The following is a 24,609-nucleotide window of genomic DNA, read 5'->3' on the forward strand; positions in this document are numbered from 1 at the left end:
ATTACCTTTTTTATTCATTATATCTATATATTGTTTTTTGCATCGATTTATATAATATTTAATCTTGGAATATGTGGAAAGGAATAGATGGGTGTAAAAATAACACATATCCTACCTAATTAATAATTTTTCCCTATCTACAGATATTTTTTTTATAACACCTAACACAGTATTTTGCTTACTCTTATCTCTTTTGTTTAAGAAAAATATTAAAATAATTTTATAAAGAAATTTTATAAAAAAATGTAAATAAAAAATTTATATTTTCAAAATCATTACTTTAATTGTAAGTAGAATTAATTTACGTAACAAAAATGTCAAAAATGTCAAAAATGTCAAAAATTTAATTTACTACTTATGTACTTTACTCATTCAAATTCGCAAAATAAAATTCGGATTCGATAAAATATTATTTTAATATATATTAAAGATGCGCGATTGTTGTTTATGCAGCACGCATCTTGAAAATGTATCAAGTAAGACATTATACAATATATAAGCTGGTAGCTGGACAAATTAAAATTATATATCTATGTTTACATACACCCCAATATAAATAAAGCATTCTTCTCCCTTCAACCTCCGTGAGCAATTTTGCACACGTTTGTTGAGACACTTTTTGTAGCACATTTAATATCAGACATTCTGTAATACAGGACGGAAATAATGGTGACAAAATGCAGCAAATTATGGGAATTTTTCGAACAACTAAACGATTTCATGGCAAAGTGTAGGCAGTGTAAAGTAGATTCCATGTCCACTTAAGTGTACTGTTAAATATTATGTAATTTTTATTAGTAACTTCAATTTCCTTTTTGCACTTCCTACACTTTGCCAGAAAATCGTGTAGTTGTTCGAAAAATTCCCATAATTTGCTGCGTTTTCTCACCATTATATCCGTCCTGTATTACAGAATGTCTGATATTAAATGTGTCTTATAAAAAGCACATAATAAAAACACTAAGAGTACAGAAAGATAGCCCAGTTTCTCCGCACGGGCCCCACTCGTGCGAAGGGTGTACAATAATGATGCTAAGGAATTTTTTAACATCATTGTTGCATTTATTAGAGAAAAATTGAATTCGACTGACGTAGGATGTCATGTGCATGCAATAGTTGCGATGACAACCTTAACACTCGGTCCGTTTGATGTTGCAAACGCAATTATTACTCAAGACGGATTTGATGATAAAATTTTTTATTTTTTGAAAGAGAGACGAGATGACTTATTGATTAAAAAAAAAGTGATTTCCGAATTCATCTATGTTGTTGTAACCAAATGTGACGAATCCAACACCTTCATAGGGCGAAGTATAACTGAATTGCATAACATTTGCAAAATTTGAGCATCTTGCAATACCTACAAACGCTCAAATCCAAATTGAATATTTCAGGTTCTGCTCAGGCTCAGAATTATCCGTGTTGTTAGTTTTTTTTTTTTTTTTCCCCTAACACGGATAATTCTGAGCCTGAGCAGAACCTGAAATATTCAATTTGGGTAAGAGCTTTTGTGGGTATTTCAAAGATGCTCAAATTCAAAGATTTGGAAGAGAATACGACAGCTATGTTTATGTTCTGCAATAAACAGTCGAGAAATAGATGGCTGGACGTTTGCAGACAATTCTTGATCAATCCGGAATATAAAATTTCCTGTGATCAGGTGGACTCGAACCCGGTTCCTCCGGATTACAAGTCTGGCGCTTTACCACAAGACCACACTGCCACCTTCCTGATAAAAACTACACACTATCGAACAGGCTACGGCAACGTTAGGGCCAGGGCACGAACATTGCCGTAGCATCTTACGCCCCTTACGTGAGAATCTTGCAATACGCGACACGCAAGCCAATCTTACGGCAACGCACAAAGAAAAACGTAACGTAATTAGTCTTATGTTACGTACGTTACGTTACATTTCTTCGTGCGTTGCCGTAAGATTGGCTTGCGTGTCGCGTAACGCAAGATTCTCACGTAAGGCGTAAGATGCTACGGCAATGTTCGTGCCCGGGCCCTTACTCGTACTTAGAACATAAGGCAAAATGTAATACGTGTGATAAAGTATTCTCCTACATATGGAATTACTCGTATTTAAACAGACATTTAGAAACACACGATAATGGAACAATGCAGTCTCAAGATGTGTAAGTACACATTCAAGAACTTATTAAAAATTGCAAAATAAATGATAGAACAATGAATAGCTAGAGAAGATTAAAACAATAAAAATTTCATCCATACCCAGTGAGAAGAAAATGTATAGTTGACCCGACATCGAATTAATATCGATAATTATCCCTGTATATTGACTTCGCACAGCGATAATTGTAACTACAATGTATTAAATAATTATTCTATCTTTTCTTTTTAATTACATCACAAAGATAATATTTTTGTTCAACAGTTTAGTAACGTGCGATTATAACATTCTAAATTTTATCGTAATTAAATTATCATAATTAAAATGATTATCGCATGTATTGTTTTCAATTGTGCCGTAAACAGAAATGTTCCTAGTATCTCACAATCAACTCTCTCGCTTGCGAATTTCGATTTCCTTACGCCAGAACAACAGAGTTGGACATTACCTCCATACGAGGAACCCCTTAGTGCCCATCTACAATAGATGTTTTAAGCCCTAAGCCTTAAGAAATTGTTCAATCACAGTTGAATTTGAGGAGAATAATTGACTGTGATTGGTCAATTTCTTAGGACTTAGGGCTTAAAACACCTATTGTAGACGAGCACTTACGCGAAAATTAGGTTCTGTCAGTAACTCCAGCATCGCCTTAAGGCGGCTCGGTACCGGTCACCGGTACACACTTTGCTCCTTAGGAGCGAGTCCGGACTAAATAAATATATCCGACTTCATTTACAGACATTGCAATATTGCCGCAAACTTCACACTCGTCTGAAAAACACATCTTTCTCCCCTTGGTACACAATACTATTTTCCAATGTGGTCGGACACTGGGACGTGTCCGGCCATTGGGACATTTACCTTATTACTTGACTGGCATAAAGCCAATTTCTCAATTAAAAATAGATGGATAGGCTACAAAAAATTAGGGTAAAATCCATGCTTTGTTAGAATAAATTTTAGTAATTAATTAAAACCATTATCGAGCTTTCTATAAAATAAATTGCATAATAAAATCGAAATATTTATTACCCTTTTTATTCATTATATATCTATACATTGTTTTTTGCATCGATTTATATAATATTTAATCTTGGATAAATATATGGAAAGGAAGAGATGGGTATAAATAACACATATCCTACTTAATTAATTTTTCCCTATCTACAGATATTTTTTTTACAACACTTAACACAGTATTTTGCTTACTCTTATCTCTTTTGTTAAAAAAAAATATAAAAATAATTTTATAAAGAAATCTAAATAAGAAATTTACATTTTTAAAATCGTTACTTTAATTGTGAGTAGAATTAATTTACGTAACAAAAATTTCAAAAAATTAATTTACTATGTATTTTACTCATTCAAATTCGCGAAATAAAATTCTGACTCGATAAAATATTTTGATATATATTTTATTTAACATTTAAAATTTTATTTAAAAATTACCTATATAGAACAGTTCGTCAACATAATTCAATAATAAATAAACGATAATATGAGCTCTTTAAGAGCTCGGTATGTGCGAAGTGTGCGAGTATTTCCTCAAGCACAATCGCAAATACATCAATAAACAGATGACACCAAGATTAAATATTTGCCCCATAATCAGTTTTAGCCCATCCATTTTAAGGCAACGGATCTACGAGATGTAATAAAATACAATAATTTATTGTCATAATTTGACATGTATCGAGATTTGCTCTATATTTAATTAATCGTAGATTCGTTACCTCAGTAAAAAAAATTTTTTTGACTCACCAACCCGATGCGCAACAGGCGGAGTTACTCAGCCACGTAGCTACGATGATCCTGTAACACACAAACATAAGATTCAAATTAAAGTAGCGCTCAAAATAATCAACACTTCAAAAGATAATTCTTACACGTACTCTAATATTCGTCTTTCAATAAAATATTTAGCAATACAATTATCTTTACCGAAAAAGATCTTTACAAGAATAAAATTTTAGATAATTTCTCTTTCTTTAATTACTTTTAACTTATCAAGATAAAACAATTCGAATAAATGGAAACGAATTATTATAGTTTTATGTAGCTAAGAGATGATGCTTACCCCAAGGTTGCTCCGCCGGTGCCCGATGTCTCTCTCGGACCTCCTCCTCCTCTCAGGACGTCAGGTCTCTGGGTCTCTCCTCCTCCTCCTCCTCCTCTTACCGCACAGGACACTCGCGAGAAACACTCGCGGATAATAAATTACAATCGCGCGCGGACTAATTATCAATAAAATTTAAGTCTTTCTCGCGCGATACTGTACGACACTCCCGTTTATAAAGATCATGAGAAGAATATTTCGTCAAGTACGCCGTAATATTCTTCAAATAAGCTTTGAAAAAGTCCTTTAGTCCGAACTTGTACGGCACTCCCGAAGCAAACGCGACGAACCGGCTGCGGTTCGTTTGTTCAATTAAATCGGCGGACGGAGGGTACGTTAGCTTCCCCGTCTTTGGATTTTTATCCAAGCAGAACGAGAGTTTTGCTTGGGTAACATCCTCGGGGTACTGGGCCTTCCCACCTCGCCAAGGTCGTACCCATGGGAAGGAAGTACTTTACTGTGTAATGTAAAAGCAGGTAATATAAATCAAAGCACGCCGCGTGCCAGTCCCGATATCATTTTCTCGAAATATTTGAACATTTTCTAACATGGATTTTTCATGCAAATTTGAAAGAGTCGCGACGCCGATTGTCTCTATTCGTTCCGCGTTCGTCACCGCGCGGCCGCGTTACGTTAATGACGACGAAATGTTCGAAGATGTCGGTAACTTGGCGCGACACTACGCGAATCAATAAGTGGGCGGCTAGTAAAAACACGCAGTTCATTAATCAAAAATACAATTAAAATTAAATATCGCGCGCACAGTACGGGGTCGAGCACGATAAATCTTGCGAATGTAAAACTGCATTTAATACCTTGCACAACGAGAAGTCGCGTATCGTTAAGTCCCTTGCACAATAGGCGATAGCAACAGCGACAAAGTTGCCGACAAAGGTATAGCTTTGTCGGCAACCTTGTCGCTGTCGCTATCGCTATCGCTATCGCCTATTGTGCAAGGGGCTTTAACTTACGTACGCGGTACGAAATATACGAAAATGAAGTTGTATCACGGCATGCTATTATTCGAATCACTCAATACGATTTCACGGTGTGTCACTCGCGGCCCTCTTTCTCCCCTTCGAAGAGAATCGGAGACAGATCGCACTACAATTCCGGCACAGCGTTCAAAGCACGACACTATTCGAGAGTTCAGATACGTGGCGAGACGAACGATTATCGCCCGCGAATCCACAACGAAACTGCAAATCACTCACATATTTGTCGTATCTTCGCCTCGACGTCCTCGAACGAGCGATTTATATCGCGCACATTCATTCCGACACTTGATACACTTGCAAATTCTTGAGCGCCGCGGAGTCGATTATTCCCGCGGAACGAGGAGCAGGAATGCCAATCGCACGAAGAAGCGCGTTCCGAAAATCACACAGCACGAGCACGGAGCACGGCGACGGGCGCGCGGAGCACGAACACTTCACAACTGTACGAAATAATTTGTCGGGAGAATGACCGAACGATTTCCGCGCAGGTAAAGGTACTCCGAACGTCGACGAAAACAAGCGGCAAGGCCACTCGACGACAAGAACAATCGGCCGTGCGTCGATTCCGAAGGTACGCCGTTTCTATGTTCAACGGTCGCGCCTAGTATGCCGTCTGGTACTCGAATGCCGCTGCGCCGCGCCGCCGCGCCGCCGCGTCGGCGGCTCGAAGCGGCGGAACGTGATTGGCCGGATCCGGGGGCTCGACTCACGAGCCAATCGCGTTCGACGTCTCTCGGCGGCGGCGCGCGCAAGTAAATATGTGACACGTTAGGGGTATATATTTTAATTTTTCACACTTCTAACACATGAATTTTAATTTTTTACAGATCTAAGGTGTAAACTTAAATTTTTCGCATTTCTAGGGTAATTTTAATTTCTCATACTTCTAACATACGTATTTTAAATTTTTACACTTCTAGGGTATACATTTTATAATTTCTCACACTTCTAACATACGTATTTTTATTTTTCACACACAAATTTTAATTTTTTAGCATTTCTAAGGTATACATTTTGATTGGTTTTTACACTTAGATCCGGAGTAGAATCAAAGGCAAGATCCAATCGTATTAAAGAATCACTAAGCGCTCACCTCCATTGATTGAGAAAATAACGTGACTGTAATCTGACGTAAGCACGGCGTTCTGTTGGCTCTCTGTTGATTTTATTGAAATCATTTATTATTCTGACTTAACTGATTGAAAATCGTGCAGAGAAATGTCGATTAAGCAAAGTGCACAGGTAATTAAAAGTTATTTTGTCGTACAATTCCAAGATAAGAGATAATCTCTAAACCTAACCTCACATTACAGTATACTGCAACTATAATATCATATATCTTTTAAATTAGCAGTATTATTTGATTGTTATTACGGGATTATTGTAAATTATTTCATTTACCTATTTATTATATTTATTTGTTATGTATAAATATTTAAATCAACATTTCAAATTAAATTCTTAATTAGGAGATGTAACTTTATTATTTGTAACATCTATTCTATTTGTAACATGAAAAATTATATTAATAAACAAAATGTTTAATATGGTTCAAAATTTAAATAAATCAAAATTATATTTGATATTTATGCATTATTTTTATTAATAAAATGCATACAAAATTGTAGCGATTATATTATCTACCAAAATTAAGTCGATGGAGTAAAGGGCTTGGTGCCGAATTGCCACAAGAATTTAAAAAGTTCTGGAGAGAATGGAAGTTACAAAAACCAGTTGCGGTTCATTATATTAAGCAGGAAGGCACTTATGTGAGAAATGAAGAAACTGAGGAAGTGTAAGATATTATATAATTAATTTTTCTTTTAATATAAAATAATATAATGATTCTTATAACAATTAAAGGGCCTATTCTGTAAATGTTAAGGACATTATTATGTGCTTTGCACATATGTAATATACCATAGAAAAGCTGCGTAAAACGTGTAAGGATATCATTAACATTTACAGAATAGGCCCCTTAGCATGTAAATGTATTATAAAATATTTAAACATATTCATACACACATACACACAAACAGGTCTTGCTTATAATAATTATATTAATTTTATTTCGAACAATCTGCTTATACAGACGTCCAGTACAAAATGTACCAATACCTTTAATGTATCCTAAAGAGATTGATGATGGTATATGGGGAGGAGAAGCCGTCGTTCAAGGCTTTAAGAAAAAAGGCTTATTTAAGAGAAGAGTCCCACATTTTTGGTTTCCTCATCTGAAGAAATCTGTTGTCTATAGCGAAGTTCTTGATACACATATGAGAATTGTTGTTACCGACAGAGCACTCAGATTAATTCATGAAAATTATGGATTTGATCATTATTTATTGAAGGTGCATTAATCTTCAATCTAATAAATAAAGAAAGCGGAACTTACACATATTGCAAGCTCTTTGACAGATCCATTATATAAAACTTCTTGAGTTACTTACGGACTATTATTTACAGACACCAGCCTGCGATCTGAGATCTATACTTGCTTTAAGACTGAAACGTCAGATACTTATCGCACTAGCAGATAAGACTTTATATCCTAATGATCCAGAAAAGCGTACAGAAATATACGCTAAGTACGAGCAATATCTTTCGGCTGTAAGAAATTTATTTATATATTGTACACACGTAATAAAAAATTAGATTAGATTAGACATTGTATATTAAACTGGAAAAAATATTTTCTTGTTTTATTGTTTTAATATTGATAGCTGACACAATTCACATTACATTGAATACATGTGTAATTATTACAATATTATTATATTTTCAGTACACGAGAGAAGAAATAGAATGGTATGGTTTAACATACGAGGAAGCCTGTAAGAAGTGGTCACAATTAAATCAAACAAAACCACAACCTTTGAAAGTCCAGTATAGATCAGAATTAATTGCCAAACTCAAGGAGAATAAAATCAAAGAAGCTGAAAACGTAAATGTTGTATTACCAGAAAAAACGTATGTAACTATGTACTATACCTACTATTCATCATGTTTATTATGTCGTTATTCCAAAATTTATAAGTAAATTTCTTTTTTACAGAAGTACTTGGTTAAAAAGATTAAATCCTTTCTCCAAAAGTCCGAAGACCGAATAGATAAATTTTGTCATGTATCATGAAAAAAATATTTGAAATTACTATTTTCTTGGATATTATAATTTCCTTTCTTTGGGATACACATTTTCTAACAGTTATGAATATTAATATAATGTAGAAAATAAAATAGATTTATTAGAACTACCAAGGCATAATTTATATTCTTTCAATTCTTTCGCTTTCAAACAATTCTATTTCTCATTTTTCCGAACTTTGCACTAATAGATTTCGGTAACAACATTACTGAAATGTTTAACATTATAATATCAATATTTGTAATTTATGTATTGCAGGCTAAATACTAATTCGTTATTAGGATTATTTTTCAATTAAAACTAAAATCCAGTTACAAAATTTAATTATATATGGAGATTATATTATATAAAAAAATCACAATGCAAATTTGTCTAAAATATTTATTTTGTTCATCTTTTTGCCACAATTAAAGTTCATTTATTTCTAAAATTATATTTATTATGATATTGAACATTCCAAGTCACCATTCTTTGGTAGACAATCAAGCGTCACGGAAACAGCTCTCGTAATGTATGTCATTGTTCCGTAACTTCCACTAGGAGCAGTGTCATAAAAGTGTTGACAAATGTATGCTGCCCCACCACAGAGAAGCGTTCCCATAGCTGTCATCTCACGTTGCTCCTTTGGCTTAGCACAGCATAATGTCGCGTCACCGTCAATAGCCATCTACAAATTTCATGATTATCTTTTACTTTTTAAAGATGAGAAAAAACAGTTTACTTTTTAAAATAAAATGATAATTTTTTTATGTGCTTAAATTACTTGAAAGAATAAGATAGTAAACTACTTTTTCCTATTATTTTCTATTATACGTTTTTCTTCTAGGGAATTTTAATAATTAGATAATATAATAACACTGCATTTTGTTAATATTACAAATCTAAAACAGAAGAATACCTGATCTTCCAAGAAAATAGCGTTTGCTTTATGTACCAAATGTTCAACCTCGATCAGACCACCTAAAGATGGCACAATGTTGTATTCAGTCACTAATGTTAGTACCATTAAAGCCTCGACGACAAGTTGACGATATTCCGGCTGTGGTATTGTATTTAAAACGGTTTCCACAGCTAATGCAAATTTTAACTCGCCAGATGTCATTTCCTGCGTAAGATTTTGAGGCAATACTCTTCCTTCAATCGCTAAACCATGGCACTGTTGAACATTAATTAAATGTTTATGGAATTACAATGTTGAAAAGCTTAGGTATATTACATTTACATATTATTTTATTAGATAATAATAAAGATAAGATTTATAAACTCACCTTTTCAAGTACTTGCCACACACGCGGATAGAAATCTCTCGGCACTCTGTTTAATGCACCATCTAATCGTCGCCTTCGCAACCACTGACCTTGACGATCTGTTTCTGCCTCACCAGTATCATTCTGTTCAGCGCTTAAGAAACCACCGATTTGAGATTTCTACATAAAAGAAAGGTATTCAACTCTATATATATTCGTTTAACTTATAGATAGTATAAAAACATGAATTAATTATGTTCATCAAATGTTAAAAGAAATATCAAAAAGCCCATATCATATAATAGAAAATTAACTGCCAAAATAACTGTATCATATATGTAATAGTAAAATTAACTCAGAAAAATAAAAGATTTAAATGTATTTCTGCATGTTATAAATTAAAATATGTTAGTAGAGTGGTTGAGATCTAAATCAAATATAGCTTTATATTGTATACTGACAATATTACCTTGCTGACTCTACTTGATTTGCAGCTAATGACGGAAAAGTTGCCACGACCAACTGCGATATAAGCACATATGATCATTATATAAATATTTTAATGCATACTTTCTTAAATTTTTAATTAACCACAGAAACGTACCACTACTAATAGCAAATTCTTTTCCGCTCATAATGTGATGCAGCAAATTTTTCATCTCGAAAGGGGACAGATTTAGCAAGTGCTCAGAAGCCTCTTCACCGGTGCAGATTAACGTTCGCGACAATTCTGTCGCCATAACTTGTATAATCAAACCGACGCGTAATCTCAACATCTCCATGAATAGTTGTGGCTCTGTTCTAATAAACATTGCCAGATAAACAAGCAATTCCTGTGTCAACATAGCCGTCGACTCGTCGTCACCGTACGCCTGATGAATCAGAGCTCGCAGTTCATTCTCCGGTAAAGGCGCGACTATCGTGTGCTCGTTGCTCGGTGGCATGCCAACAGTAACTTGCTTTTGTCGTACTAGTAGGTCGGTAACCGCTTTCGCTAAATCCTCCACTCTTTTACCCAACATACCCGCGCTGTGTCGCACGATACCCCACATTTTCTGTTGACAAGCCTTCTCATAAAGACTTTTTAACAAATCCTTCACCAAAACGGGGTGTCCCTCTTCCAGTACGCCCGTATCAAAGAGTAGTCCTTTCGAGTCCACCTATGCGTTATTTACATGTATTTAAAATAATCGTTATGCCGTTTTAACAAGTCAATGAAAAATCTCGTTCCACAAAATTAAAATTAAAATAAAGAGATAAATATACTAACAATATACTGCAAAATATCTCCTTGTTCTTCAAGGCTTTCCGTTTCACGCAGCATAGACAGCAATTCCTCCACTTCAGTCTCGGCATACTGACCCTCAGATATTGTTCTATGTTTGGTTTTGGGGGAATTTTTCCACGATAACAGCTCTTCTGTTGGCGATGGTGTGCGTTCAATCGTCACTGGTTGAGTGGCGTTGAGAGACAATGTAGTATCCGTCACTTCAATAAATGGATTTACAATTAAAACAGAAGAATGTCTACGGTCTTCCCCTGCCATTCCAAGAATTTCAGCTGAAATGGTTAAATAAAAGAAGTTTTTAATTTGTATAAACTTAATGATATTATTACTTATCGTATTAAAATATTGTATAAATAAATCCATATGTAAATACGTATTAACAAGTTGCATCACAATATATATGTATATGTAATAAGTGTATACACATAATAGGTATATCTGATAATCAGACAGAGATATGGACAATAACGACAAATCACATAAAGATTTTTTTATCATAAATAAATATTATAAAATTATCTTTGCTCTTATTAAAGATTAGATGGAAATTATACAATAGAGTATCCAGTTAATACACTTACATTCTTGGGAGATGGTAACAATCACAGCAGTAGGAAGACATTGCATTATTGTTTAAGAATCCTCTTTAAGACATACAATCGGCACACAGTTAGAATATGAAAACCATTCCATCTGGAATTTTTTTAACGGGACAAATGTTGCTTACGTTCGACAGCTATGGATCGGGTCTTTTTTATCGCGCCTTTCACGGACATTCTGCGCCGCAGATTTTTCGCCCCACGTATTGGACCAGGCTTATTGAGAAGTCCTGCACGATGAGGGAATGGCCGCATTAAATGTTCCTCTAAATATTGTTGGATCTTGTAAACATAAAAAATGAGAGTAACGTGTATCAATTAAATATGTAAATAAAGATTTTATGTTCAATTGGATTTATGCTATGCACAAGAAAATAACATTAGAAAAGAGATATAGGATTAAAAAAAATTTATAAGACAGTACATGTTTAGTTATTTTGCAAATAATTTTGTTAATGTATATTACACGTTGCAACTTTATTTTGAACAGATATCCCATTTGAATTTTACATACCTGAGGATTTAGTTTGTCAGGACGGCCATCTTCGGAACTTCCCAGGAAACTAAGATTCGTGATACATGACGTGCTCAAAAAATCGTTCAAATTTCCCAATGACACTCTAGTACCGTTGATATAGCCGCTTTTAAGTTTTTTCAGGGTGGTTATCATAGCTAACGGTATCTTACCTTGATCTAAAAAGAAAATCGTTAATTAATTTTGATAAAAAAAAATAAGTAAGAGATAAAGTGCCTTTTTACACTGGAAACGATAGCTTCTCTATACAAGTCACAAAATTCAGACACAGAAATTATAGTCAAAAATCACAGAAAACTAGACAATAAAAGTGCATGCGATATTTTATTTCAGAACAATGTTTAAATAAAGATTTAAAATTTGATTAATCATATAATTACTAAATGTAATTAAAGATTATTTCGCATAATATTGATGCAAGACAAAAGATTAACATTAATACACAGACAAATAACACTTCAATGGCAATTGTATTTAAAAAACTATTGCTTGAAATAAGAAGAATTGTTCTTGTTACTTATTTCTTCATAAATTTTGCTACTGTAGCAGAATTTTTATATCTGAATTTTATGATGCCCTGTACATGGTTTCTAACAATTAATTTCACGCTAGCACTATGCTATACAATCCTATGTAATCTCCGACGAGCTTTTTGTTGTAGGATGGGATCTAAAGCTTCCGACGAAACCGTACCTAAATGATTATGAGTAGCGACAAGGGTTACAGTTGGTCTGCCGAGCATTTGCTTCCAGTTGATTTTGAGGAAGGCCAAGGTGGTTGTAAATGTGTTCACAAGCAGGTCGACGTCGTTTGTTGTGTAGTACTCCTCCGTGTCAAATTTCTAACACATGCAACACACGCGCATACCACCGAACACATAATAAGCCATATCAGGATAATTCAGGATAATTGTATTGCTTGATGCTTGAAGATGAAATGATCTCGCCTCGAATATTTTGCTTTCATCCCGCACTGTATCAGCTCAACATCTTCAATATCAATACAACTCACAATCGCGTTCACTTTTGAGGTCCAAGTGTCCAAGTCATGTTAGTGATGAAAAGAATAGAAACATAACATGAAAACTAATTAAAAGCTCGTAACCCTCTATGGATAATATTATGTACTAATTTCGAAACTAAATTACATTACCAAATCACAAATAGAACTTATATTACGATACATATATTACTAATACTACGTTTACGCGAGCGTTACTTCTGTAGTAACTTACGATAATTCACTCGTTTACGCGGAGTAAATTATCGTAAGTTACTACAAAATCCCGTTTACGCGAAGGAATTATCGTAAGTTACTGCAGAAGTAACGCTCGCGTAAACGTAGTATAAGACATATATGATACAGAATCCAAATAACTTTCAGTGTTCAAAATCATATCCAGTAAAGCCATAGAGAGTTAAATAATTGTTAAATGAAACCATGACAAAAACAAACGCATGCAAGCAAATATTAGTTGTTGCGGACAGTCACAGTGTTTGTAAAAAAACGAGAATCTCACGCAAGAAATTCGTCAAAATTTCTAGGAGCTACAAAATTTGTTCTAATCACGACAACTTCAACGACTTCAGAAAGCCTAAAGTAACGGCTATAAAAAAAGAACTGATTTCGTGAAATCGTTAAATTACCTAGATGAATATTCTTGAGAGGCATGACCACGAGGGGCCGGCCCAACATATTCTGCCAACTAGACTTCAAGAAATTAATTTCACCTTTGAATATGTCAATCATGAGCTCATAGTCCGATGCGATGTAGAAGCGGGTCATATCTGTCAACTAGTCAATTCGATGCGAGAACAAGAGGAAACATAAGAAAAGAAGTAAAGATACAAAGAGATGGTGGAGCTCTCCATAAAGAGCCTATATTTACCTGCGGTGTGAATGCGAATATCTTATCGTGTAAGGAATACAGTTTACTAGTGCTGAGAATCCCTACGTCCCTTGACTTACGTCCTAACAATCCCAGTTTCTTGTTGCGTCCTAAAAAAAAATATTATAAAACATATAATTTAAATTGTGCTAATTGTGTAGCAAGCTATTTCTAAATTATTTGCAATTTTGTTGAGTCATACCTAAATATGTGTACAAATGACTGAGAACTTTTGCAGGTTGCACTTCAATTGGTGCAACTTCTGCAATCGTTTGTACATGAATATCGTGCTGCGCAATTTTTTCCCTGATTTCTGTGTCTTCTGCCAAGATGACTACTTGCACCACGACATCCGGCTTTTTCTCGCTACATAATCGTCTATTTAAGGGATCTAACTCACCAACCGCGAGAAATCCCTGCAAATTGAAACAAATTATTGAAAAGAGTTATGAAAATATCTTGTTATTAGTATGATAGTTAATATCAATAATTTTATCAAATACAAATTTCTAATAAATTGAAATATTTCGTATACATATATACCACAACAGAAAGAGCAGATAATATTTTCAAATATTTAATATTTGTAATATTTTAAATATTTGTATATATAAACTAAAGAAAAAATGATGTCTAGTAATAACTTTAAATGTGGCAATTTAAGGGAATTCCTAATTTGCCTCAATTATGCTTCTGAAAGTGTGTTACCTCTTGTAGCAATTTTCCTAGAATATAAAGAGATTGCGCCCATTTAAATGGACATCTACCCAAAGCTATTCGGTTTTGGCTACCGGGTTCGGCATACTCCGCTGACACATCCTCAGGTGCAACTGAGTATAACTCAGGTACCAATTTCAAACCATCTTCTGTTTTAATCATTACTTCCTCCAATTGTTTGGTGCACATCTCAACTGCTTCTTTATTACCTTGGAAGCAGTAATCCAATATTAAATAACAGAAGAACAGCGGCCACTCACATTCGATATTCTCAAACATACGGAGTTCCCATGGCTCATAATACAACCTATTTCCAAGGATATAATCATTAGTCAATGTAAATTCTATTAAAAATAAAAGTATGTTATTTCTATTTATTATATAAAAATATTACTAAATAAATAGTACCTATTGACATCCTCCTTTGGCGTTTTGTATCCATCTCTTAAAAATCTTTTACAACCATATCGTCCTTGCAATTTCTTGATAATAGCTTCGCGTGTTTCGTTAATTAAGTTAGGTTCATCTACAGCGAACGCAGGAAAACTTATAATCGACAGCAAACCACTATCCAACTCCTTGGAATTTGACTCTCTGGGCAGCATGGATTGCAGCACCGCTTGACACTTCTGTGCCTCGTCGGCCAAAACATGAATAACTGATGTAGCTCCACCTCTCGCACCAAACAAATCCAATTCGTTCATCGCCTCCATCGCGGCTTTGGCCATTCCGATACTGCTTGCATTTAATTCCGGCAAACCGTGATTCGTTTTATCCCCTCTTTCCCATATCCCGTAGTCTGGAGTGCAATAGGCAGATTCGATATAAAATACCAAGTTCTGAATAAAAGCCACCTAAAATTAACCATGTACAATTCAGCTTCTTAAATCAGTAAATCTGACGTACACTTACAATCACACGAATGCATTTATACTTGTATTAATTACTGAAAAATATCGCATTTGTTCAAGTTTACAGTATACGAGAGTCAATCAGATATCAATACCTCATCCAGGTTGAAAATAATTTGTAAGCCAGAAGCTATCATTTGGGCCAGAATTAAAAGATACAGAGAAATCGCGTCGATTTGAAGATGTCCCCATTCGGTGTCTCCAACCACACTTTGACCATTGGTAGAGCTATACTTCGCATGCAAGGCGTCGTGTGGATTTTGAGTGGACTTGAACTTTTCCACCTTCTCCTTCTGCTGCATCATTGCCATCAAAAGACCCCTCATCAACTTCACACAGCTCTGCTCCAGTTCGTAAGTCTTCGCCCTATCTTCATCGGCATCTGCTATTTTTTTATAGGCCATCGACAGACCCCATACAGCGAGTATGCAATAAACATTATCCCGTATCCAGGCATGATCGTTGTCGGCACTTGCGGGAAAGAGTCCAGTAACGGGATTCTGATGGTTCATGATTATCTTGTAGACGATCCGTTGGTAATAGTCCAAACGGACGCCGGAGTTGCTTCTACTACGCATTTTGTGCTTTCACTGTAAAAAAAAAAGGAAAGATTACGACTCTGTACATTTTATGTTTAGACAGGTTTCTAGTCAAATTATAAATATGTACATTTTATGTTTAGACAGGTTTCTAGTCAAATTATAAATACAGACTTGCACACACACATGAAGTATCAAATCTATTGTACCTTGGTAAGTCTAGCTAATTTTATTACTTTTCTGTGTTGTTTTTATATATCGTATATACTTCTAAGTTAATCACAAGCTAGTTGAAATCAACTGACTTTATGAGCGAAATACAATCGTGCAACTGAATACAGAATAATACTAACAGAATAATTTCTCATGTACGTATAGATCTGTTGTTGTGAGTCACGAGGCAAAGGGTCAACTTGTAAATTAGTTACGATTATCGCACTTCCGGAGCGTTTAAAGTGTTTAAACCATCAAGAGCAGGAGTAGGCACGCAATTTCGAAAATTAGGGTTAAAATTATCGTGATTGTTAAGCTGCATGTGTACCTCGAACTGTTGATCTTTGATTCCTGAAACGATCGGTACACTAAGCGCTGAACCGACGACGATGTCCTGTGAAAAAACGGGAGAACTGCATTTTCTCGCGAGTCAACGAAGTGGCTATGACGGTGAGCTTTGAGACGCAATGTGAAACGAATGTCAAGTTCGCTCGATGCGTACGTATATCTATAGCGCTCCCCAGATCATGCGAGGAGGATCCACGCATACGCAGACGTGAGAGATCCAGTCACGTGGGTCACGTATACATATATTTCGTCATGATAAGTGGTACAACAGCCAGGCCCGAGGAAAGAAAAGATAACCCAGCCAGAAATGATTAGTTAAATCGATGTGAATTCGACGTCGATGCGTCGATGAACAGTCAACGTCGAATACTTTGTCATTTTTGAATTCATAATTGTTTTTATGTTAATTGAGTAACTAATTATGGAATACTTCTGTAAAAGATTTCTATGTTTTTTGGCCAATATTCCATATCGAATGTATAATATATATCTGTTCCTAAGACTTAGGCCCGGTTTCACAAGTGTCGGTTAACTTTTAACCTTAGATTAACTCACTCTCTTCGTCTTTTTCTAAGGGGGACGTTAGAAGGAGACGAAGAGTGAGTTAATCTAAGATTAAAAGTTAACCGACACTTTGTGAAACTGGCCGCCCTTAGAGGTAAAGGATCGTATTCCCATTATTAATTCAGAGAAAACAAGTTTTAAATAGGGAAATGATAGGTATCTTTTTTTAAGATATAAAATAAAAATAGCAACCTGATTTATTAAGTTTTTAATCAAGTAATTTAACTGACACGTTTAATAGTACAACTGCTAATAACGGATATTGTATCTGGTTTAAAAATTGGACACTAGAAACATTTTCAATACAACTCTTTCTAATCATTGTATCTTGGGAATTAGTGATAAAATAAACATAAGACGCTTTATCATATTATACAATTTAATTAAAGCTCCTGTTAAGTTGAAAAATGTATTAATTCCATTTTGACAAAAACTGGAGATATACGATGCTTTACCTCTAAAGTAAATATACACTGTTAAATTCTTAATTTCAAATTATACTCAATTTGAGTCATATCATCTTTTTATAGGTCGCTACTGCTCCTCCTAAATCAATGAAGTTAAAATAATACTGTTTGGCGTTGAAATAATATAAATTTCGACTCACACGGTAGTTAAAAGTAACAAAATGTTATTTAACTCAATTAAGGTGTTGATTTAAATTTCATGCCTTAATATTTAACAGTATAATTACGAAAGCACAATATATATACACTGAGAGAAATACTTTTTTAATTATTAATATACCATGAGTTTAGACTTGATATCTTTGTCAGAAATATACAAATGTCAATGTAAATTCGTAATATTTAATAATAATATACGTAACTGTATAGTAAAAATACCATCAATTTATATGAAATTGTATGTATATTAAATGTAATGTCTTTGTAATTAACAAATTTATATTAATTATTAATATAAGTATAATCAATAATCTCAAATAAATTATTTTATTTGTCGAAATTGATAAAATATTTTACGCAAACATACATTTATTTATGACAAAGAAAGTCAATGTTGCAGTAATCAATGCAGTAGTCACTGTTGTTGTCGGTATGCAGTAATATTATTTTTATACTGATAAATGTAGTTATATTCAGTGATACGCAATATAGCATATATTAATTATGAAGAAATATTTATTAGGGACGGACATAAAAAATTCTTACATTAACGACAAAGCATGTATATTAACTATTAATATACTGTTCTCTCAGTGTACATATTGTGCTTTTCGACTTTGCATTGATTCGATGTACCTATATAGAGTTAGTCGAAAGACAATAGAAAATTTACAGAAATATTCACAATTGTTTAATTAACATGATATACATATGTAAAAACAATTATAATATAAGATCGAGGATGAGAGACAAGATATTTTCAACCAGTATTCGATATCGACGATTTATCGATGTCGATTTGACTAATCATTTCTGGCTGGGAATGTGCATGAAAGGAAACAAGAAGACAATATAAGAGAAGGAGTCCCCGTTGTCTACATAACGTGGCGTTTCGTGGATGGTTTTAATAAGTCTTAATTTATTAATGCTTTATTGTCTGCCCGCGTCGCCTCGTGTGTCGTTGCCGGGATAATGCGCGCGATAATACACGCATTGACGTCAACAGCATATAACGTGTACTTATACGTGTTTCCCGCTTACGTTTATTGCCTACATCCTTCGCGATTTATAGCCGTAATTCCAGTTGTCGTTTCTTACATTTGTGCCTCGCGCCCGCTTCGATCATCTCTATAGGCTGCGGTCCATTTGACGCTACAAATGCTTCGAAGCGTTCTTCTTCTCCTTCTTTCTTCATTGAAAGAAAGGAGAAAAGGAATGCTTCGAAGCATTTGTAGCGTCAAGTGGACCGCAGCCATAATAACGTCGCGCGTTACGAATGCGAAAATCTTCGCGGCCCGTCGAATTTTAGGATCGCTTTATCGTCAGATTTCGAGAGCGTTTCGAATCTTCTTAAATTCTCGCGCGACTTGGCGCTATATATTGCATACGAATGTGAAATTCGAGACATTATTCGGGGATCGAGATTGAGAGTCCAATTTCACGAAATATAAGTCCTCGGTGATTTTCCTTCGATTCGCGTATCCGGCGTATCTCTATCGCGAATCGCCGGTATTGCGTTAAATTCTGCGCATTTCGGCACGCGACTTTGTTGTATTTCGTATTTGGTAAAAATAGAGACGAACACGTGATACGAGATCGCATACAGGCGGCCGAGGCTGTCGAGAACAGATTCTGCTACAAATTTTGTCGATACGAAGCTTACGAATTTGATACGTATACACAATGCTGCCGGCATTGTTGGCAGAATGCTGGTTGCAAAGTTTGTCAACAAAATATGATGACAGAAAGACTTTGACATATTTTGTCTGTTTGACTACGTGTAGTTCGACGCAAATTGGCGGCGAAAATAGAGTGGAATCTGCTTTCGATAGCCAATCTGCTGTCAGCAGGCTCCGTCGACGAAACGCGAGCTTAATGCAGACACGATTGATGCCAATTTGCTAATTTCTGGCCGAATTGGCTATCAAGGTAGCAAAGTGACGTTATACTTGTCGTCATTTTGACGCCGCGTACAATGACGTTTTTAACTTTTTTAACGTTAAAATGACGACAAATAAACGTCACTCCTCGCTACCTGGGAATTTGCTGACAAATCGGACAGTTTGTTTACTGAGAATTGTACAAATCAGCGGTAACTTCTTTTAAATAACAATTCAGACCTGGAAGACCTTTTCATTGTTTTATTTCTAAAATTCTGGGGAAAATTGTTTATATTTAATAATTTAATTATAGATAAAATATGTCCATATATGCGTTTTCCTTTTCTTGTATAATCTCTATTCGTACATATGTATAAGAAAAATAAGAATCAAAAAATAATTAGAAAAATAACTTTTGCATTGTTTTTTTTTTACAAAAAGTAAAATTGCGATTAGATTATATAATATTCTGTATATAATCATTTTATATACAATTATTACATTTATATATAAACAATTTTTTTTTCTCAGTTTTTCCAACTTTACATTTTTGTACAAAAAAACAATGCAGAAATTATCTTGTTATTTTTTAATTCTTACTATTTTTATTTTCTATTATTTTCTTATTTTTCGAATATAGGAACAGAGATTGTACAAAGGAATACAAAGGAAAGAAAACATATATATGGATATGTTTTATATATAATTATAAAAGAGAATTTTTTCCCGGAATATCATTTTTCTTAATAATTGCATTTCGTAAAAACACACTCTGGCAATTAACCGCGAATCAAGTATACATTTATATGTTCACGTTTATTGCAAAAGTATTGCGAAGCTTTCGCAAGTCGCCGCATGGAAGTTTTCTCTCATTTCTAAACAATTGCACAATGTATATGTAGGCATATATATGTAGGTCTGCCTTTGTATAGTTGAACTACTTCCTGCACTTAAAATAAAATGGACAAGAGATGAAAGAGAGTATATACAGTTAGACGTTGGAGAGAAAAAAAAGGATAAACGAACGAATAAGGCTATCGCTAACGAAAGTCGAAATCTTCGATTTGTCTCCTTTATCTTTCCCCGAAGTTTGTAAAAAAAAAAAAAAATAAAAAAAAATTGAAATCGGTACATTTTATGAGACCACTGCGCGCTCGTTTCTCTTCTCGCTGATCTGGTACACCCTGTACATGCTCGAACTCGAAAGAGCGAGAGAAACGAAGGGAGGGAGAGAAAGACGGAGAGAAGGGAAGCAGCGAAAGTGCAGCCGAAACGAAGGGAGGCTCGTTGTTGTCGCCTTCCCGTTCCCGCACGCGCGACAGTTCGCGACTGTTCGCGACGGCCATCAGCGGTTATGGACTGACCATCGGTCGCTCTCGCGGTGTTGCGGGCGTTGCTCCGTTTCTTTTCTTTTTTCCTTTCCCCACCTTATTTTGAGCTTCGTACTCGCGGGAGTGTCTCGACTGTCTCGCGCGCGTCCCGCCGGATTCCACGGACGGAGTTCTCGCGCACGGCCGATCCGGTCGGGATCCGCGCACGCGATATGGCCGCGTTCGATCCTCCACGCTCGTCGCTGCCGTTGCTGCTGCTACTGACGGTCACGCTGCTCGCGGCCCTAACCTCCTCGTCCGTCAACGCGGCGGCAGCTGGCGCGTCCTCGGCGCCGTCGGTGCCTGCTGGTCGCGATACTCGCGAGCCTCCTCCGCCGACGGTCGAGCCCCTCGATGCAACGGGTGACGAGAAAGCATTGCCAGCATTGGTAGGTTCGCCGTAGCAGGTGCGCAATGCGCGAACGCGCATTTCTCCGTTTGCACGTGTGACAATTGCGCCGAATTTGTTTCTTTAGAACTTTAGATTTAGATCTGTGACGGTACTTTTGTGCTTCTCGTTTTTCTTTTTTCCTTTTTCCTTCTGCGACGTCTCACAATTGCGTGCTCATTCTGCGTGTGGAAGGTATAACGGTGCAGCTACAAAAAGAACAGAATTTTTACTTTTATTATTTTATTATTTCGTGTTTTTTATTTGCATTCTTTTCTTTTCACTTTGCGGTTTATGGTTTTCTTTATTCTTCTACGTTTTATGACTCTGCATATTTTTACCTGTAAGATCCTTCCTTTTTTCTTATTTCCTTTCGTTTTGTATTCTTTTGCTTTATTTTGTTTCAGTTCTTTCATTCATATATGATTCTATGTCAGTGGCCTTATTTTATTTTTATTTTATTTGTATTTTTTGTACTCTGCTTTATTTTGTTTCAGTTCTTTCCTTTCCTTCCGATTCTATGAGTGGTCTTTTTTTATTTTTTTTTAAGCATTTTTTTCCTTGCTCTCTTCTATATTTTATTTTTTATTTTATTTGAAATTTATTTAATTGTACTGCATTTATAAAATATCTTTTTTTATCTATTGAATTATCAGATCATGTCCCATCTTTCTGTGCTATCTGTGCTATCTGTGTTTATTTTGTGTTCATGTACTAGTACACTAACAATAAGTATATAAATTCAGTATTGCTTTTTATCATTCTAGATCTTTATGATAGAGTGTGGATTTTTGCATCTAAGAATATATATTTTCTTACTCGACATAAGATAATTAGTCTTTGAAGGAAATTAAATAGTTCTTTTTGTAAAGTAATGAAATATTTTTCAAGCGGTATTCGAGCGTGGCGGAAGGAGGACCTATATTAATGTCCACTTCATCTCAACGTGGAAGGGTTGAAGTTACAACCGAATCGCTTGGCGAAGTCAGGACGAGAGAGAGACCCTATGCCGGTCGCACAGGTTCTGTGGTCGCGAGGAAGGGAGTTGAAGGTAAAATAAAACCGAGAAAGGGAGTGCCACAAGATACAGCATCGACGAAGAGCATAGATCAGAATGTGGAAAACGTACCACTTGATCAGACCACTTTCGAAAGTATGAAACCCATAATGGAAAGTAGTCCTGCGATAGAAACAGCTCATATCAAATCTGAAACTCCCAACGTTAGTAACCCAAAATTAAATGCCACTGATCCACGCTCCGATAGCTTAAATCACGGTATAAGCTCCAATGCAAATTTGGTACCAGCAAATAAAGCCACATCTCAGCCAGAGATTACGAATAGCACGACAACGTCGAAGGCATCCTCGCACATTGAGAAGCATATACCGAAGCCTAAGCCAACGGTGACGACTGTTGACGGGCCAGAAATCAATGAATCTATACCGCTCTCACGAACGAAGAATCCTCCACTAGGCATGCCAAGGAAAATCGACTACATTGTGCCGGTTATTATAACGATCGTCGCTTTACCGATATTGGGCGCTATGATTTTCGTATTGTACAGGCGCGGTCGAGATTGTTGGGATAAGAGGCACTATCGAAGGATGGATTTTCTTATCGACGGAATGTACAATGACTGAGAACCATATAAGAAAAAAGTCTGTTCCACGAGATTAAATAGACGTTATGCAAGAGGCAATCAATCATCAATTCCCGCGTTCTTCTATATTCTTCCATTTTTGTAAACGCATAAACAGATTTGTACATGTTCTCTTGAAATAGTTAAGTAACGATATACTCTACATTGATTCCTTCTTACATAACGATATAAATGTCCCAACGATACCTATCATTAGAATATATCAAGAAAGATATCAAACATCTTGACACTTTATGCCCTTTTATAAACATATTGAATGATATATCGTGCTAATTATAACATTGTAATAATGTCTAAGCTCAATGCATTTATATCTAAATTTGCTATACAATTTTTTTATCATACTTGCCTTAATAATAATGTAGTGACAATTATAATTGTGGCGTGATAAGATTTACAATTGTATTGAAGGAGAAATATTGTCGACGGCATTTTAAAAACGGTTTTGTAAATACTTCACTGCAGCTTCTAAATCTAACATAAGTTTCTAAAATATTTTTTGGTACATGTTTATACATATATATGAATTTATATGCATATTGAAAATTTCTTCCAAAATTTGTTTCTTGTTAACGTGAACAAGTTTTAATATATATATATATACCTATATATGTTATATCTTTTCGAGGTGATTTTTCGAATCTTTTGTATTTAAATGTACGTGTCGCATTTGACGCCATCTCTCGCATTAGAGAATGTAAGAGAAATCTACCGAGGGTCCAATTGCCTAATCTGACAATAATAGTTGAATTTCTGCAGAGCCAGGATTGCGTCTTCGATTCAACAGAATCATATTGTGCTTTGAAAGTGCTCCCTCAGCAAATAGTATTGTGCGCGATTTTTTCCGCATGCAAAAACCGTAGTTTATAAGAACAGTTTAATGTGTATGAAATGCGATAGTGTACACAAACTTTACCAAAGAGCTACTCGATTTGTACATTGTAAGTTTGTTAGTTGCATTTTTTGTTTGTACTGCATTTGTAAAGTTGCATCTCTTTGCAGGATAATTTACAAATGTTCAATCTATTTAGATTCACCTAGAAAGGATACTTTATGTAATTGCCATACGTACAGGATATCAGAGCAGACACTATGAAATGTCATCTCGCTATGTAAATATGATGGCCAATGATTTGTGAAATTATTCAATCTGTGTAAGATCTTTTGAGATTGCGATTTTTGAAAGCAAAGTGTTTGCGTTTTAGGCCTTTGAAAGTCTATATTTTATCAAATATAGAAATATACCATGGGGAAAAAGCAATAATAATTATTATTTTTGTACTATGTCTATGTAAGAGAAAAAATATTCATATTGTTACAAAAAATATACATATATATTTGCAAATCGCACGTTGTTACATCATTTTGCGCACCTACTAAAATAATATTCGTTATAAAGACTTCATATTGAGAGATAAAGGAAAAGAGAAAAAGAAAGG

General features: G+C 35.1%; 3 protein-coding genes across 9 annotated transcripts; 2 read left to right on the forward strand and 1 right to left on the reverse strand.

The window, feature by feature from the left end:
- Positions 1 to 6,336: 6,336 nt before the first annotated feature.
- Positions 6,337 to 8,505, forward strand: Mrpl28 (mitochondrial ribosomal protein L28). Of its 2 annotated transcripts, none has more exons than XM_071709969.1 (6): positions 6,337 to 6,493; positions 6,880 to 7,046; positions 7,344 to 7,602; positions 7,718 to 7,861; positions 8,037 to 8,221; positions 8,307 to 8,505. In XM_071709969.1, the coding sequence occupies exons 1-6, from the start codon at positions 6,470 to 6,472 to the stop codon at positions 8,359 to 8,361; spliced, it is 834 nt and encodes a 277-aa protein (XP_071566070.1). In that variant the 5' UTR covers positions 6,337 to 6,469; the 3' UTR covers positions 8,362 to 8,505. The 2 variants fall into 2 exon arrangements, with proteins under 2 accessions (XP_071566070.1, XP_071566071.1); XM_071709970.1 differs by having other exon boundaries at positions 8,310 to 8,505.
- A 258-nt stretch (positions 8,506 to 8,763) lies between these two features.
- Positions 8,764 to 21,314, reverse strand: LOC139774555 (probable phosphorylase b kinase regulatory subunit alpha). 6 transcript variants are annotated; one of them, XM_071709934.1, is made up of 16 exons: positions 21,179 to 21,314; positions 16,662 to 16,727; positions 15,677 to 16,171; positions 15,079 to 15,524; positions 14,662 to 14,977; positions 14,156 to 14,369; positions 13,954 to 14,063; positions 13,712 to 13,859; positions 12,045 to 12,223; positions 11,659 to 11,812; positions 10,914 to 11,203; positions 10,248 to 10,803; positions 10,113 to 10,165; positions 9,665 to 9,823; positions 9,295 to 9,552; positions 8,764 to 9,063 (listed from the first exon to the last, which is right to left on the reverse strand). In XM_071709934.1, exons 3-16 carry the CDS (start codon positions 16,157 to 16,159, stop codon positions 8,836 to 8,838), a joined length of 3,594 nt encoding a protein of 1,197 aa, XP_071566035.1. In that variant the 5' UTR covers positions 16,160 to 16,171; positions 16,662 to 16,727; positions 21,179 to 21,314; the 3' UTR covers positions 8,764 to 8,835. The 6 variants fall into 6 exon arrangements, with proteins under 6 accessions (XP_071566035.1, XP_071566034.1, XP_071566036.1 ...); XM_071709933.1 differs by having other exon boundaries at positions 21,116 to 21,252; XM_071709935.1 differs by lacking the exons at positions 13,712 to 13,859; positions 21,179 to 21,314 and adding an exon at positions 12,759 to 12,906 and having other exon boundaries at positions 16,662 to 16,829.
- LOC139774571 (uncharacterized) lies at positions 21,295 to 24,515 on the forward strand. The gene is made up of 2 exons (XM_071709964.1): positions 21,295 to 21,510; positions 22,401 to 24,515. The coding sequence occupies exons 1-2, from the start codon at positions 21,295 to 21,297 to the stop codon at positions 23,148 to 23,150; spliced, it is 966 nt and encodes a 321-aa protein (XP_071566065.1). The 3' UTR covers positions 23,151 to 24,515.
- Positions 24,516 to 24,609: the final 94 nt, after the last annotated feature.

Source organism: Temnothorax nylanderi, unplaced genomic scaffold, assembly GCF_030848795.1.
Source record: "Temnothorax nylanderi isolate EJ_2023f unplaced genomic scaffold, tnyl_v1.0 TNYL_tig0083_pilon, whole genome shotgun sequence".
Classification (NCBI taxonomy): domain Eukaryota; kingdom Metazoa; phylum Arthropoda; class Insecta; order Hymenoptera; family Formicidae; genus Temnothorax; species Temnothorax nylanderi.

Coding starts and splice junctions, on each gene's coding strand:
- LOC139774555 (XM_071709934.1), bottom strand. CDS start 16,159: ATGCGTAGTAGAAGCAACTCCGGCGTCCGTTTGGACTATTACCAACGG. Junction 14,370..14,661: donor TAGGAAAATTGCTACAAGAG/GTAACACACTTT, acceptor TTCAATTTGCAG/GGATTTCTCGCGGTTGGTGA. Junction 9,553..9,664: donor TGTGGCAAGTACTTGAAAAG/GTGAGTTTATAA, acceptor AATGTTCAACAG/TGCCATGGTTTAGCGATTGA.
- LOC139774571 (XM_071709964.1), top strand. CDS start 21,295: ATGGCCGCGTTCGATCCTCCACGCTCGTCGCTGCCGTTGCTGCTGCTA. Junction 21,511..22,400: donor AGAAAGCATTGCCAGCATTG/GTAGGTTCGCCG, acceptor ATATTTTTCAAG/CGGTATTCGAGCGTGGCGGA.
- Mrpl28 (XM_071709969.1), top strand. CDS start 6,470: ATGTCGATTAAGCAAAGTGCACAG. Junction 6,494..6,879: donor CGATTAAGCAAAGTGCACAG/GTAATTAAAAGT, acceptor ACAAAATTGTAG/CGATTATATTATCTACCAAA. Junction 7,603..7,717: donor TTGATCATTATTTATTGAAG/GTGCATTAATCT, acceptor TATTATTTACAG/ACACCAGCCTGCGATCTGAG.